The 15,099-nt window shown below is 31.8% G+C and overlaps 1 protein-coding gene across 4 annotated transcripts; it reads right to left on the bottom strand.

Moving 5' to 3' along the window:
* Nucleotides 1-1,164: 1,164 nt before the first annotated feature.
* Nucleotides 1,165-9,812, bottom strand: LOC120075476 (transcriptional corepressor LEUNIG). 4 transcript variants are annotated; one of them, XM_039028895.1, is made up of 19 exons: nucleotides 9,673-9,812; nucleotides 9,295-9,479; nucleotides 8,715-8,812; nucleotides 8,502-8,611; nucleotides 7,322-7,711; nucleotides 7,160-7,248; nucleotides 6,793-6,871; nucleotides 6,643-6,718; nucleotides 6,404-6,453; nucleotides 5,984-6,289; nucleotides 5,656-5,862; nucleotides 4,995-5,240; nucleotides 4,767-4,911; nucleotides 3,877-3,986; nucleotides 3,568-3,717; nucleotides 2,610-2,765; nucleotides 2,424-2,540; nucleotides 1,744-1,950; nucleotides 1,452-1,595 (listed from the first exon to the last, which is right to left on the bottom strand). In XM_039028895.1, the coding sequence occupies exons 2-19, from the start codon at nucleotides 9,324-9,326 to the stop codon at nucleotides 1,452-1,454; spliced, it is 2,712 nt and encodes a 903-aa protein (XP_038884823.1). In that variant the 5' UTR covers nucleotides 9,327-9,479; nucleotides 9,673-9,812. The 4 variants fall into 4 exon arrangements, with proteins under 4 accessions (XP_038884825.1, XP_038884824.1, XP_038884823.1 ...); XM_039028897.1 differs by lacking the exon at nucleotides 9,673-9,812 and having other exon boundaries at nucleotides 1,165-1,595; nucleotides 5,656-5,841; nucleotides 9,295-9,610; XM_039028896.1 differs by lacking the exon at nucleotides 9,673-9,812 and having other exon boundaries at nucleotides 1,165-1,595; nucleotides 9,295-9,326.
* Between the last annotated feature and the right edge of the window lie 5,287 nt (nucleotides 9,813-15,099).

Here is a 15,099-nt window from a genome sequence, read left to right as displayed (position 1 = left end):
AAAAAGAAATTGAAAAATAATTATAAATAATATAAAATTGAGGAATATTTTTTAAGGTGAAATGATGTGAAAATTATGAAAGTTGATGGTAAAAGAAAAAAGAACTCACATCAATTCAATTTTGAGGTAAAATGATAGTGAAAATTTAATATAAAAAAGTTCAAATGAGGTTAAAAATAAATATAGATGGTTTTTAATGGTTTTTTCGAAATTCAATTTCTTTCCAAACGAAAGTTTTGGGTAAAAAATAAGGTTAAAAATTGAGAAAAGTTGGAATTAAAAAAAGTAGCACATAAAAAGACAATCTTTTGTCAAAAACTGTGTGGAACGATAGAAATGTGTATAATCAGAACCATAAAATTGAAATAATTGAATTGGACTAATGTAGTTAATTAAAAAAAATCTTAAAATGTCGAAATTTCTTGAAATTTTCTCATAATCTCGAAATTTCATTGAAATGGGGAAATCAAGATATTCTCGAAATTGAAATTTTGAGCCCTTCAAGATAAATTTCATCAAAAATTTGAAATTTCGATCAAAATTTTAAACCATGCCTGTAGTATCCAAACAATTAGTGTGTATCCTTATAGACCAAAATTAAACATTTTCGTACAAATTCTCCTAAACAAGTCAACCTAAACTCGTTTAAGTTTATATATTCAACTAATAAATCAAAAGTTTAAATCTCCGGCACCTCACATGTGTTTATTAATGTATTTATTATTAATTTTGATTTTTAGTTTCAAAAGGAAAGACATCAAGTCAACTGAAATAAAATTGTTGTAAACATTTCATATACGAGTGAAGTGGATATTTTGAGAATGATCAAACATTAATACATATGAATTTAGGAACTGGGTCAACATGTAATAATAATGAATAAAAAATTTTAAAAAAAAATGGTGGGAATGGGGCTGTTGTTCAATTATTGGAATTCCTTTCCACTACATGAGACTTTTTTCCATAAATGATAGCACCACTTTTCCTCAACATTCAACTTTATCAAACAACTCATACACCTTCTTTTGCTTTTTTTTCCTTCTTTTTTTTTTTTTTCTTTTTTCTGGTAAACTTTAAGCCATATTCTTCTCTCTAGTACATCAATAATGAAGCCAGAGGCATTGTGCCTTTTTTTTTTGGGGGGGGGGGGGGGGGGGCATAAGCAGAAGACGGGAAGAGTTATAGTATACATTCTACCAGGATGGAGTCCAATTACAAGAAACAGTTTTGTCAGAATTTTAGGTCATATCATATCCAGCTCAAGTTTGATATTCTAAAAGCAAAAAGGGAAGGAAAAAAAAATCAGAAGTCCTAAAAAAAAGGGCCTAAAAACAGTACACAAAGCTGGACCAAAACAAACCAGTACCAGATCACTGCCTTGGCTTTCCATTTAACTAGTGTGAGTTACCATTTTCCCTTTTTGGTTTTCTTTTGTCTTTCCTTTTTTTATTTTACTTCCATAGTTTGATGAACTTGTCATGGCTGGCCGAGGCAACCAGACCCGATGTTGTGGACACTGCTAAGGAAGATATTAAACCTTCATGAGCTGATAGAGTCATCGTCTTGTTCTCTGTTGTGTTCCAAAGCTCCAACGACTGCAGCAGCCAAGATGAGAATGGAAGTGAGAGGGGGATAACTATTTATCCTTTAAAGCTTAATCGACAATACACAAACTAGGAAGAGAAATAACGTTTCTAATTCTTTCCAACTTAAGAATATGACCCTGGTTTGTAGAGGACTTGCCTGGTAACATCCAATGACCAGCAAAGTAGAGTAGGTGGGATGAAAAACGCAAGAGTGAAATTTATTGCCATTACAGCTCAACTCGTGAATAGATTCACCCTCATTCCCCGAAGCAAGTGTCCACACTCGAACAGAATCCTCGCTAACGGATGCCAGGAACTCTCCAGAAGGATCCCAACAAAGTGAATGAACCGTTTTGGTGTGTCCCTATACTTAGAAGCACACATTTCATCCAGAAAAGGTAAGCCGATCCACATGGGAATAGAAACAAAACACAAGAAATTTCAGGAACATAAGATTAGTCAAGTCTAAAAACAAAGAAGAAACCAGAATCGTTTTGATCACAGATAATTACATGATGGCACTGAAAAAACATATTTAGATGAGCTGTTTGAGTTCAACATGTTAGGGAAATTCAAACATCTGACCTCTAAGTCGAGCTATGCTAGCGATTAAAATGAGAGGTTGAAAATCAAGAATAAAAAAACAAGTCCATACATCTATCTATATTTTAAGCAACTGCAAAAAAAACCTCAAATACCCAAAATACAATACATGTGATTTCTAGGGTTGTCTTCAACTGACTTAAATATAGAATATTGTTGAATAATGCACATTAATAAACAAAAGCGTAGAACCTATATCTTTGGCAGGTGGCACAACTTCAAATATAAACTGACCTGTAACGAATGCAGACGTGCTTGTGTCTCAACATCAAAAATGGATACGATGTTATCTACAGCAGCAGCAAAGTATCTCCCAAGACGAGGTTGAAATCTCAGCTGGCCTGTACCACCCTAATTTACAGGAGCAATTTAGGTACTATGATTGCTTATATACGTATGAACCATGAAAAACCAAGATACCTTGAATACTGCTGCACAGCTGCCATTAGTAATATTCCAGTATCGAATCTCACCATCACCATCACAGGAGCAAATAAAGTCATCCTTCTTTGGATGGAAGTCCAAAGACATAACAGAAGCAGAATGTCCCGTAAAAGTACGTAGAGAATAACAATGCTGCAGATTGAAATACAGATTGAGATACAGCAACATATTGTATAACTTTTTTTGCAAAAGAGAGACCAAATATAAGTAAATAAATAAGCATATCCCTTCCCCGTCTTTTTAATTTTCAATTTGATCTTCAATCTTTTAAATTCTTAATCTTATCCTATCCTTATTAAGAAGATCTCAATTAAGTACTTCCAAGTTCCATAAACAAATTTTAATAGACGAAAGAAGAACTGTTATAAGTTATTACCAAAAAGTTAATTTGTCATTTAGCTTTATTAATATATTTGCACACATAGCATGGTAGTTAGAAGAAATAGATTATGTTGATGGGTAGATTGATTAATTAACAAATTTTAACATCATTTTTTTTACATAAGGACAGTTTATTTACTAGTATGATGCTGTTATCGTGGAATAATTTGTAGTAGAAGTGCATATGTTATGCTGTGAAATAACATGTTCATCTTAGTCTAACAAAATAAAGATGGACAAAGCTCAAATCAAAATTCATATCTTAAATTTTTCTAAACATTTCCAAACTACATTTGGCCGAAGATAGATTGTACGAGCTTCTAGTTGCGATTCTCAGGCAGGCATGTTTAGCCGTGCATGGATAAAGTTCATTGATAATATATGCTTGGTTGATTTAAAATAATTGAACAAAATTATCATAGAAATGTCTAAGCGTTATATGATTCATAAGCAAACACTTGTGGAGGTTATGGAGGTTATATGTATGATGCAAGTGCAATAATTAAGGAATAAAGACTCGAGTTAAATCAAAGACAGATAAAGGATAACTAACGTTGTCAGCATCCCAAACCCTGACTGTTCGATCGAATGAAGAAGTTGCAAGGCGGGGCATGCTAGGACTAAAACGAACATCAGTGACTATGGAAGCATGTTCTTCAAGTGAAGTTTTCGGCTTTAAATTCTCCGTGTACCATAATACAGCCTGCAAAACCATCATAATTAATCCCTAAGGAAGAAAGGGGGAAAAACGGATTGGCCAATGCTGCAACCAATAACAAGATTTTTTAAATCTTACATGCGATACTTAAAACATAACAACACTCCTGATATACAGTACGGGTCGTCGTCATTGGGTTCTCACCTTCTTATCATGGCCACCACTAACAAGCAGTTTTCCATCAGATGAAAAGTGGCAAGAGGAAACTTTGCTTGAGCTTGCTCTAACACAATTCACCTCCGTAAATGTGAATCCTGAAGGTTAAATTCACTCCTTAAAGATACATATAAAATAGTAGACCATGCTCAAAACCAATTTTCAACTTTATCTGGAGGTTACCCTAAATGCTAATTATAGTTTAGTAGCTTTCAAGCCACTGTCTTACAGCAAGATCAAGAATGTAAGCAACATACTAAGAAGAATGTATGCAATTTATAGCCTAAATCCTACATTACTTCACCTTTAACTCTACACCATAATTATCCATTTTGTATCCTTCCGAATGACCTAGATTAAGATATGTGAAGCAAACTCCTGGTGTGGTGCCACAGAACATCTTAACTGGGTCTTCCAAAGTGCTTGTATTATTATTATATCATTAATTGCATGGGCAATATATGACCTCCTTGATGGATAGTCTCAATGGTAAAAAGGATAAAAGGAAGACTACCAAAACCATTAACTTAATACTGCATGCTCTTTAATCGTTTTCTCAACCCTTACCAATTATTATGTTCTCTATTATTATTGCACAAAATTGAAAATACACCAGCTAGGTGAGATTTAAATATACTTATGACATTCAAAAACAATGGTGGATGTGGTTAAGGTAAGAATATTTTTTTCTGGGAAAGATTCATGAACAAAATATTAGAGCATATGCAGCATAAATCAAGTAGGTAGCTCTGTGGCAGAATACAAAACATAAATACTTGCCACTCGCAAATGCTATGCATTTACTTCCTGGAAATTGCCAAAAAAAAAAAAAAAAAGCAGAATAGTAAGAAGAAAGCAAGGTATAGCGTTTATTGCACCTTTGCTGCCATCCATACAACGCCCTACAGGATCTCTAGGGTCCGCATCATCATGGGATAAAAAAGACTCGACATTGTCATCAAGAGACCCATCTTCCACGAAGCGATCCATATCAGCCTGCAATTCAAGTTCTTTATCATCCCACTGCCAAAATGGAATGCCAATGAGCAAGTGCAAAAGGAATTATTTAATTCCTTTCATACAAACGACTACCAAGCTCCACCTACCAACTGATTTGAGGGGGACGTAAAAGTGCCAGTACCGTCACTGCTGAACATCATCAAAGGCTTAGATGAACTACCACTGTGAGGCAAAGCAGGCATTGAGATTGCATCTCCAGGTGTGTGAGTTGAGGGAGTTGAAGGAGCAGAACTTGGGGATGGGCCTGCAGTATTTGCTGTTCCTGAGCTATTTGCTGGACCCGAAGATGACACTGGCTGCTTCCTCTTTCTCCCAGTCTGATTTTTTGAAACCTGAAAATGAGATGTCAGAACATGTTTAAAGCTTAAAGTAGTACAGGAAATATTTTTTTTTATACTTGAAGGCTCTATAATAGACAACTGACGCCAATCTAACCGCATGACCTGTTATCAAATTCATGAAAAAAAGGGAATTAACAAAATTCACAGCCGAAACAACCTCTTTACCACTTAGCAGGTATCATCAGTTTGTCAGTGGAAATAACAAAAGTGACAAGCAAACGGGGAATAACTAAAGTGACACACACACACACATACACATAACATTAATATGAGAAATTACAAACGGCACTCACTGTGATGTTGGTGACAGCCAGAAAATATTCTAAATATATCATAGAAACTGGAAGATACAGATGCTCTAGCAATAGTAAATTGATTGACCAATGATGATTAGTCAGTACCAGACCTGATCATTTCCACGAAACGAGTTTGACATGCTACCATCCATGGTGACACTGCCAGCGCCCCCAATATTTTCTTGCTGGTGCATGTTGTGGTTTGAGCTTTGTGATTGTTGATTTGAAAGAGCATGCTGCTGAAGTTGCTGCTGCTGCTGTTGCTGGCTACTATTCTGTTGCTGCTGTTGTTGATGCTGCAATTGAGCCATTTTTATCTAAGGAAAATATAATACATGCTTAGAAAACTGGACCATGAAGTCTATAACATGTCCTAAATAAAAACATCGAAGTATAAAAGTCAAAACTGAAACCATCCATAAGAGAGTAATTTAACACCTTAATGATCATGTCTGTGTTGTCTCCACGAGGCAAGAGAGGACTACCAGCTTGGAGAGGAGATCCAACATTTGGAACAACATCACCAACAGAATTTGAAAGTCCATCTTTTGCCATTCGACTATTCAAAAGCATTCTCAATCTTCTACCATCATCATTAACTGAAGGTGATGTTAAATTCTGTTGTGCGAGCATAAGTTGTTGTTGGTGTTGTTGTGTCAACATCTGAAGCGGAGGAAAGGATTGAGGAGCCTGTATGAAAGGTTTTTGTTGCTGAAGGATCCCAGAGCGTAGCTGCTCTAACCCCTGCAAAAGAAAAGGAAAAATTGAATGAGAAAACCCATCAACTTGGAATCCATACATTCTACACATTATTGTAATTATAACAGAGATGAAGAGAACCGGTCACTAGAAACATACAGTGAGGGGCCATCCCTTTAAGGTCAAATTATTGCCACCATGATTCGATCCTGAAAGATATTTTCATTTAACATGTAAGACATCTGATAGTAGCCCACAAAACCTTAATTTATCTTTAAGCAGTAAAAACCCCCGGTGTATTAAATGAAGATTGAGTAATTAAAACACAGGGTTTCCAGGATTCCAATTACAACGAATTCACACAGCAAGTACTCAAAACTTCAATAATTTGGCAGTACCAGGAATGCCCATCAGTGATCCCTCAGGACCTGCAGCTCTAGGATTCAAAACTGGGTTGATCTCACTCTTTATATCCTGCATTTTTACAAAGTTTTTCAGGGAAACAGGAAGGAATATAGTATATGAAGAACTTAATAGAAGTTTCTTACCGGTGTGGAACCTGGCAATTGCTGGTTCCTAGATTGAACTTGAGGAGACATTCCCCCAGCTGTAACATGTAACACTTGCCTGTAATTAGAATTTAGAACTCTTAAGCAAGTAAGGTAGTGCATAGCCATCCAAAGGAACAGTTAGTGACATCCAATATGCAATACTTAGGAATTTCTGCAGATCTTGTCATGCAACAATATTAATACCCAAGATTAGACAAAATAAAATATAATTATGTAAAGTATCCCATCAAACATAAATCAAACTCCAATAATCAGCAAGAAAGTCTTTTATGTGCATGGCCTTTGATGTTTATGTTTTATGTGAATGCAGTGATAATGAGAGAAATATCAACGAGAGAAGCACCCTGAGGACTGGCTGGTTGCTGCAGCTGACTTCAGAATTGAAGCATGATTAGGGTCCAACAGCTGCCCGACATTTTCCCCAAATCTTTGCTGAAAGATTTACAAAGTATAAGAAAAAGTAACAAAAACCTTTGCTTGTAAAAAATCCAGCCAGTATACCTACTTTCATAGACGCATCATCTAGAGAATCCCTCTGAAGGGGCAGTTTTAATCTGTCCTCGTACATTTTTGTAGCCAATGCATTTACAGACCCGGGATTCTGGCGCATAAGAGGATCATTTCCAGCAAAACCATTTGAAGGTCCATTTAAGAGTTGGGCTCCATCTCTTCGCTGTTGTTGCTGTTGCTGAGTTTGTTGTTGTTGCTGCTGTGGCTGCTGTTGCTGTTGATGCTGTTGCTGTTGTTGTTGCTGCTGCTGCTGTTGGGCATGTCTCTGCATCAGAAGCATCTGCATGTGTTGTGGTTGCTGTTGCTGTGGCTGTGTTTGCTGCTGCTGCTGCTGCTGTTGATGTTGCTGATGTTGCTGTTGCTCTCTTGCTTTTATTAATTGTGTCTAGAAAGTTTATAGACTGTAAGTGTCTCTTGCAGAGGAATTTGATGTTACGGGGTAACATTTTAATATGTTTTTTGGTATCAAATAGCATATGTGAAAAGAAAGTGTGACTTGAGTTTATTTTGAGAAGGGAGTTTCCTCAGGAAATCTATAAATTAATTTCTAATACATTCTTGATAAATTGCATCTAAAAAGATTTTAAATTCAGGGTCACCAACTACTGAAATTAAAACCTAAGCAGCCAGAACATTTTCACTAGAAAATTTTTTTAAACAAAATAAAAATACAAAATACAAAAAAAGGACCTACACATGCCAAAACAGCATTCTTTATGCATAAGGGATAGGATCTAGGGTTAAAGGGCTTGTCATGAGAAAACAATAACTTGCAGGGCATTTGAGAATTACTTTAATGATCCCTTACCACTGGAGGTCAAAACAATAATGGCAGGTTCAATACAGATGATTCAAAGATTTAATAAAACAATGCTCAACAGTTAGCCTATTGTCAAATCTGTCTGTTTATGTTATTCTAAACATTGTATGCACAAAATGGGAGAATGCAGTTGTAGGCTGCAATTTCAACAAGAATTTGAAGAAGGTACTTAGTTTGACCAATATAGACTTAAGTCAACAACGACATATTATTCAACTCCAAAATGGTAACAAGATATAAATTATTTTTTCAATACGAAATTAGGATGAAATATTAATAGCTCTGAACAACAAAATCAAATGCAGAAAGTGCATTTCCGAGTTCAATCGTATCAAAATGAAACTATGCAACAAACCTCAATATAAGATGCAGCAACATCAGAGTGCTTCTCATTAGTCCTAGCAATGAATATATCCCAGAATACCGACCACCATTCAAACAGAAAGCCTCCAGGCGCATCAATAGCTGTAACCCCATAACTCGAAAAATCATTACTAACATAAGCAAATGGTACAATACAACTCCATATTGAACCAACCAAATGAAAAAAAAATCCAAATATACTCACCCACAGGATCTGAAGACACTTTTCCCTCTGCTTGAAAAGCCTGAGCAGTAGCCTTCAAATCTCTTTTTACCAAATAATCGTGAATATACACATCTAACCTGTTACATAGCAGTGCATAGAGTACAAGAACAAGAGCAATATTCCAAGTTAGGGAGTAATTGAAAATTCATTTCCAGTAAGAAGATAAGAAAAGGAAGAGAAAGAAAGCAAACACTGAGGCACAAAACTTTCACGACAGACAGAAAATGAAGAACTAAGATAAACCCAAATAAGGGTTCGAGTAGAGTAACACAAATCATCGGCTAAATTGAAATCAAGTGATTATGGAAAGAACTAAACCCTAAATCCTCCAGAAAACGAAGTAAGCCCAATGCCAAAGGTTGGCGCGCAAAACTTCAAGAAAACAAGTTGAAAGATCGAAATTTGTAATGCTATAAATTAGCAAGAAAATCAAAATTACAGAAACCCCAATACGAGATCAAACAAATAGGAGAGAAGAAATCCATTGAAGTAACAAAAAAGATAGAACCCCAAGTAGAAAGAAAGTGGGAATAAGAAACAAAACACACAAGAAACTTACATTTTATCAGCTTCCCAGTTGGTCTGAGACATCTTTTTCGAATCCAAACACTAGCAGAGGAGTGGATAAAATCAAAATAAACTGTTAGTTTTTTAAAAAACAAGCTGGTCCAGCTCTTATTGAGCTCTTCCTGGCCAAACCCACCAAACCCAGAAGCGAAAAAACAAAACCCTTTTCGCCAAGACCTAAGAAGAATCCAGAAAGAGGAAGGAAATTAGTAAGAAGTGCAGAAGGGAGAATCTACGCAAGAGAATAGAAGCAGAGCCTCTGATTCCAGCAATGAAAGTATAGAGAATGTAAGGCCGTATTATTATTACATCTACCAAATTTTACATTTTTATATATATTTCAATTACAGGGAAGGATCGAAATAGATACCTGCAATCCAAAAACGTATTTTTGTTTCCGAAGCTTTTTGCTTTTATTTCGAGAGAGCTGAAAATTTATTTTGCTGATAATCCGTGGGCTTTGGACGAAATGAGACTAGCTGTTGTTTTTCAATCGAAATTACTTTTATATCCCTAAAGTAAGATCAAAATTGTCATATATCGTACCGAGGATTTAGGTACAGAACAAGAAGGGTGTTTTGGTACTTTCGTTCTGCCTTGATCTGCTGATGCTTTTTCAATGTGGGGTTTAAACTTTATCAGAATTACAGAGATGGCCCATGATATTTTGATTTTCCATATTTGTAAAACAGCCTCGTGTATTGTTTAAAATTAATATTTGGTTCCCATGCGTTGCCTCGTGGTAGACGGTTCAGGACTGCGGGTTGGTCAGACTCTGACCTTGGTTAAGATATTGCAGAATACCTAATTTGACCTTGTCTTTAGTATTTAATTTTCAGATCTTTTCTTTTCTTTTCTTTTTTTCTTTTAGGCTAAATATATGTTTGGGTCTTTAGAGTGTTTTTCAACTTAATTTATTGTGTTTTTTTTTTAAATCTTTTAGATGATAAATGTTGAAACTGGTTGATGATGAAATTAATATAAACCTCTAAATTGATTCGATATTTTATTTCAGAGAGGAAAAATAAACAGACCAAAAAATTTAGTTTGTGAGTAATTAATTATATGTTTTTTTATTTTTTTAATAATTGTTTTTAAGTAGGTTTGTATTTTATCAAATTCTTTTTTTTTTCATTCATATTCTACTTAATTAATGGGTTAATGTTTAGACTTTGATGGAAAATTAAAAGGTCCTTTGACTAATTTAATTATATTTCAACGGTGAGTAGCTTTTTCTTTTCTTTTTTTGGATTATTCAGTAATTTAATCTAAATTATTTCATAATGCTTTTATTTAAGAAATAATTATAATAATATTGTTTGTATTTCATGAAAATTTTCTAGTATTCGTGACTGGCCGCATTTTGAGGACCGAAGATTTTAACAATAGGATTTTGCTTTAAAATTTTGAAATTAAATTTTAACAACTTTCATACTTAATTTGTTAATGGTTTTATATATTTTGTAATTAGTAATAGAAATTGAATATTTTGGTTAAGATATTTTTATTTCAAGTCTTCACATGGATACTTATAAAGAATGTCAATATTCATTTACAGAAAATAATAATGATAATTTCAATTCAAATGAAAAAGGTCTAAGTTAGCTGATAAAATAAAAATGTTTAATTTGTATCTTTTGAAACTATTATGGGTGTTAAATTGTTTTAATTTCATATTATTTAGGTTCTACTGAAGAATGTATTTTAACTCTAAATTTTAAATTTTGGTATGAAGTGGTAATTTCTACAAATAAAATTTCATTAGTTATTTGTGAATATAATTTGGTCTATTTTGTAAATTTATTCTTTTTTTTTTAAGTTTGATTAATTAAATTCCCGAGCTTTGCCTAATTTAAAAAATTGCAATTCATTGACTATAAAATAGTTTTTTTTTCTATAATTATAATTTAAAACCAACTATTAATAATTTAGTATTAAAACTGAAAAACTATATATAATAAAAAAATGTGTGGTAGAATAATTATGTAATAATTCTCCCTTTTTTAGCCCTTTTATCTATAGTGAGTTTTGATTGATTTGTTTTTTTTTTTTTTCACTCACAAACATATGCATGCATCTACCAATTGAATTTCTCTATGTACGTAAATAACTTAAATCAAGATTAAAAAGCTAACAAATGAAAATAAATGCACTTGACATACATAATGATTGCCCCTTTTCACCATGAATTGGTTTTTTCATAAAAGTAAACAATTTATACGGAAAATTTAATTATCTTCTTTAAAATAATGTGTAACTTAAAATATTTTTTAGATGAGTTGAATATAGGTCAATTGATTTAGAAGAGATAAGTGTTGTGGTTTTGTCTGCTTCTCTAGTTGTGATGTGGATGATAAATGGTATTCCGGAGATTGAGCTGGAAGTGGCAAAATACGTGGCCAGTATCAAAGAGATTGGTGTGTAGCACTTTTTCAGCCACGAGGTGGGATGGGGGCCGAACATGCATTCCTCGTTCCCATCTTCGCTCCTCATTTCATTTTCCATCCCGTAAAATTCTTCACGGGATCAGGTTCCTTGTGGAGATTTTTTTCCTGTTAGTTATTCTTGTTTTGAAAAAAAAAACAATTAATTTAAATCACTAACGTGGACAAATTTTTATTAAATAACTAACTTTATCCCTAAATTGTTTATATGGTTAGTTTTACCTTACCATTTGAATTTATAGATAAATTATTCAAATTTTGGTCTAAAAAATATAAGTAACTATTAGTAGAAAGAAATAAATATCAATAAAATTATTCACATATATAATCAAAACGTAAATATTCAATTTAAACATATTCATTATCTCGACGAATAAATAATCAAACTTGAAATTTAAATATAATGTTTATATAATAATAATGATAATATAATATTAAATAATTATACTAAATAAATAAATAGAGGCTAAACGGGCAGAGATGGAGATGTCCCAGTTCCATTTAGAATTTTTTTTTTCTTGCACTACCTCCTCTATTCCTCACCTAATCGGGAAATCTCCATGAAAAAATTGGACATCTCTAGCCTGTCTTTATATTCAAAAGCTGGTTGGTTAATAGTTAGGTTTGTTTAAAAAAATTAAGGAAAAAAAAAGACATTCGAATAGAACCCTGACATTTAAAAATAGAACATAAGGAAAAAAAGTAAAAAAAAAAAAAAGAAAAAAAGCCCTTTTCACTATATCCTTTTGATCTAAATATCATTTTAAATTACTAACTACTTATGGTAAGGGATACTATTATATATGTTTGTGTGAAAAATGTAATATTTTAATATTTATTCGTGAAATATAAAAGTGGATCATTATCTATAATACCTACCAAAATAACCGATTAATCTAGTTGGTATACGAAATAACTAACCCTTATATATCTTTTTTTCTTAGAATAATTAAATAATAATCCTTAATTAGCATACAACCCGATAATTGATCAATTTTATTCGCATGGTTCTTTGTTAAATTTCTGAGTTGTCAAACTTGGCATTTGATTATCTAGTGTTTGATTGACAGTTAATGGGAAGTTAACATCATATTCTGTTTTTATTCTTTTTATTTTTGTTTAGTTTTTCTTTTTTCACACATAAATGTTTAGAATAAATTTCAAATTACAATTTAATAGTTCTTTTAACATAAAATTTTAGGAAAAGTACTTTATTTGTCCATGAGTTTCGAGGAATTAGCCAATTTAGTCCATGAATTTTCAAGAATAGGTTTAAACATTTCTCTATTAAAAATTATTTTTTCTCAACTCATTTCGCCACCTAATATCTAATCACATTTTTTTTATATATATAAATTTAATGATTTTTTATATAAATTTAATTATTTTTTTCCCAACTCATCTCGCCACCTAATATCTAATCCATTTTTTCCCAACTCATCTCGTCACCCAAGTAATTCTTTTATAGTCGTTCGAAGGTAGTGATTTTATGAGTGAGAAAAACAAATAAAAATCAAACTTTTATATAATTTTTTAAATGAACCTTCTCGTTTAACGGATTTTTTAGATGAAAATACGAAAAATATCTGTTGGTTATTTTATTAATTTATTTTTATAAACCTCAAGTTTCCATCAAAGTCGTTTATAATAATCATTTGATATATGTGTTCTAAATTTTAATTAATAGAAATTTAAATCGTTTATAATAATCATTTGATATATTTGCCCTAAATTTCAAATAATACAATCTTTAAGTGAATAAAATTATAAGGTTATTCTATTTCATTAATTTAATAACATTTAAAAATATTTTAACGTATTTATAAATTTATGTCGTGGAAAACCAATATAAGAAAACTTATATTTTTTTAATGAAAAATAGTTGAGGAATTAAAACATTTATTAGAACCAATGAAAATTTGAAAAATAAAAAATGAAATATAAAAAATTAAACAAAAATGCATAAATATTCAGAGTTGAAATAACAATATATAGGTGGAGAAAATAAATTAATGAATTCAGTTGCCGATTGATTTTCATAATCAAATAAATCTCCATCTATGTAAAATATAACCAAAAATTAATTTTAATGGTTAGAAATCTAAAAAAAGAAAAAAGTTATACAAATGAAAGATTTAACCAAAAAGTTTTTTTTGGTCAAAATAATAATTTTAAATAAATTAATGATTCTCAAGCCGGACTATTGAAAAAAAAAAACTTTGACTTTAATAGCTAAAAGTCTTTTCTAAAAAATTAATTAAGATAATAGACGAATGAAAGATTTAACCCAAAAAAAAAAAGAGGTCGAGGGTTGAAACAACAATATTAAATAAATTAATGAACTTTGAAGCTAAATCTTCATCTAATTAAAATCTAACAAAAAAAAACTTTAATTTCAATGGTTTGGAATCTAAAAAAAAGATCAACTAATAGAATTGATACAAATTAATATTTAATTTTGAATAATAATATATTAATAAGTAGAAACGTGTTCATCACTAATATTTAATCTTGATTTAACTACACAATATATCAATAGATGATTACCAATTTTATATACACGTTAAAATATTATGATGAATTTTGTTCATAACTGAAAAATAATATTTAATTTTGTTAACAAATACCCTAAAATTATGAGATTATAGAGATAGAGAACCAATAGATGATTGTACTTCTACAATTAAGAATAAAATTAAATGAATTTTCAAACTCTATGATTCTATCAATTTCTCCCTTCATTCTTTACCATTCCATAATTTTCTTCTCTCTATATATCTCCACTCACCTATTTTCTCTTTATTTCTTCTCCATTTCAATGATTTTTTCCATCATCTTAAGCAACTTTCATTTCTCTCTTTACAATATGAATATCAATTGAAAATAAACTTTACCTCATATTGTAATTAAAAAAAAGCAATAAAATGTGTCAATAATGATAAAGCCTTTGCTTAATAATATACCAAAAACTACATATGAGGATGAACAAACATATGTCACAAAAACTCATAATTAGAATAAAAAAAACAAAATTTTATATCAAAATATCATTATTCGCACGAGGTTTCTGGAGAAACATGTTTCGTGGAATTTCAACTTTTGTATTTGTATTGATTTCAGTATAGTAAGTACAATATCTAATATGTAATTCTTTGACGCATTTAAAATAAACTTTAATCTTTAAGTTGGTTTATCTTCTTAGATGACCGACCTTTGAGCTTGTTGATCTTCTTCGATGATCGACCTTTGGGCTTGATGATCTTCTTAGATGATCGACCTTTAGGCTTGTTGATCTTCTTGGATGATCGGTCTTTGGGCTTGTCGATCTTCTTGGATGATCGGCCTTTCAGCTT

Source organism: Benincasa hispida, chromosome 4, assembly GCF_009727055.1.
Source record: "Benincasa hispida cultivar B227 chromosome 4, ASM972705v1, whole genome shotgun sequence".
NCBI classification, from domain to species: Eukaryota; Viridiplantae; Streptophyta; class Magnoliopsida; order Cucurbitales; family Cucurbitaceae; genus Benincasa; species Benincasa hispida.
This window is presented reverse-complemented; position numbering and strand designations above follow the sequence as displayed.

Bases quoted from the DNA above. Each gene is read 5' to 3' on its own strand.
- LOC120075476 (XM_039028895.1), bottom strand. From the start codon at position 9,326: ATGTCTCAGACCAACTGGGAAGCTGATAAAAT. The intron at 7,712-8,501 runs GTTTGTTGCATA...TAAACTTTCTAG, and splicing joins TTGCTGCATCTTATATTGAG to ACACAATTAATAAAAGCAAG. The intron at 4,912-4,994 runs GTAGGTGGAGCT...CCATTTTGGCAG, and splicing joins CGTCCCCCTCAAATCAGTTG to TGGGATGATAAAGAACTTGA.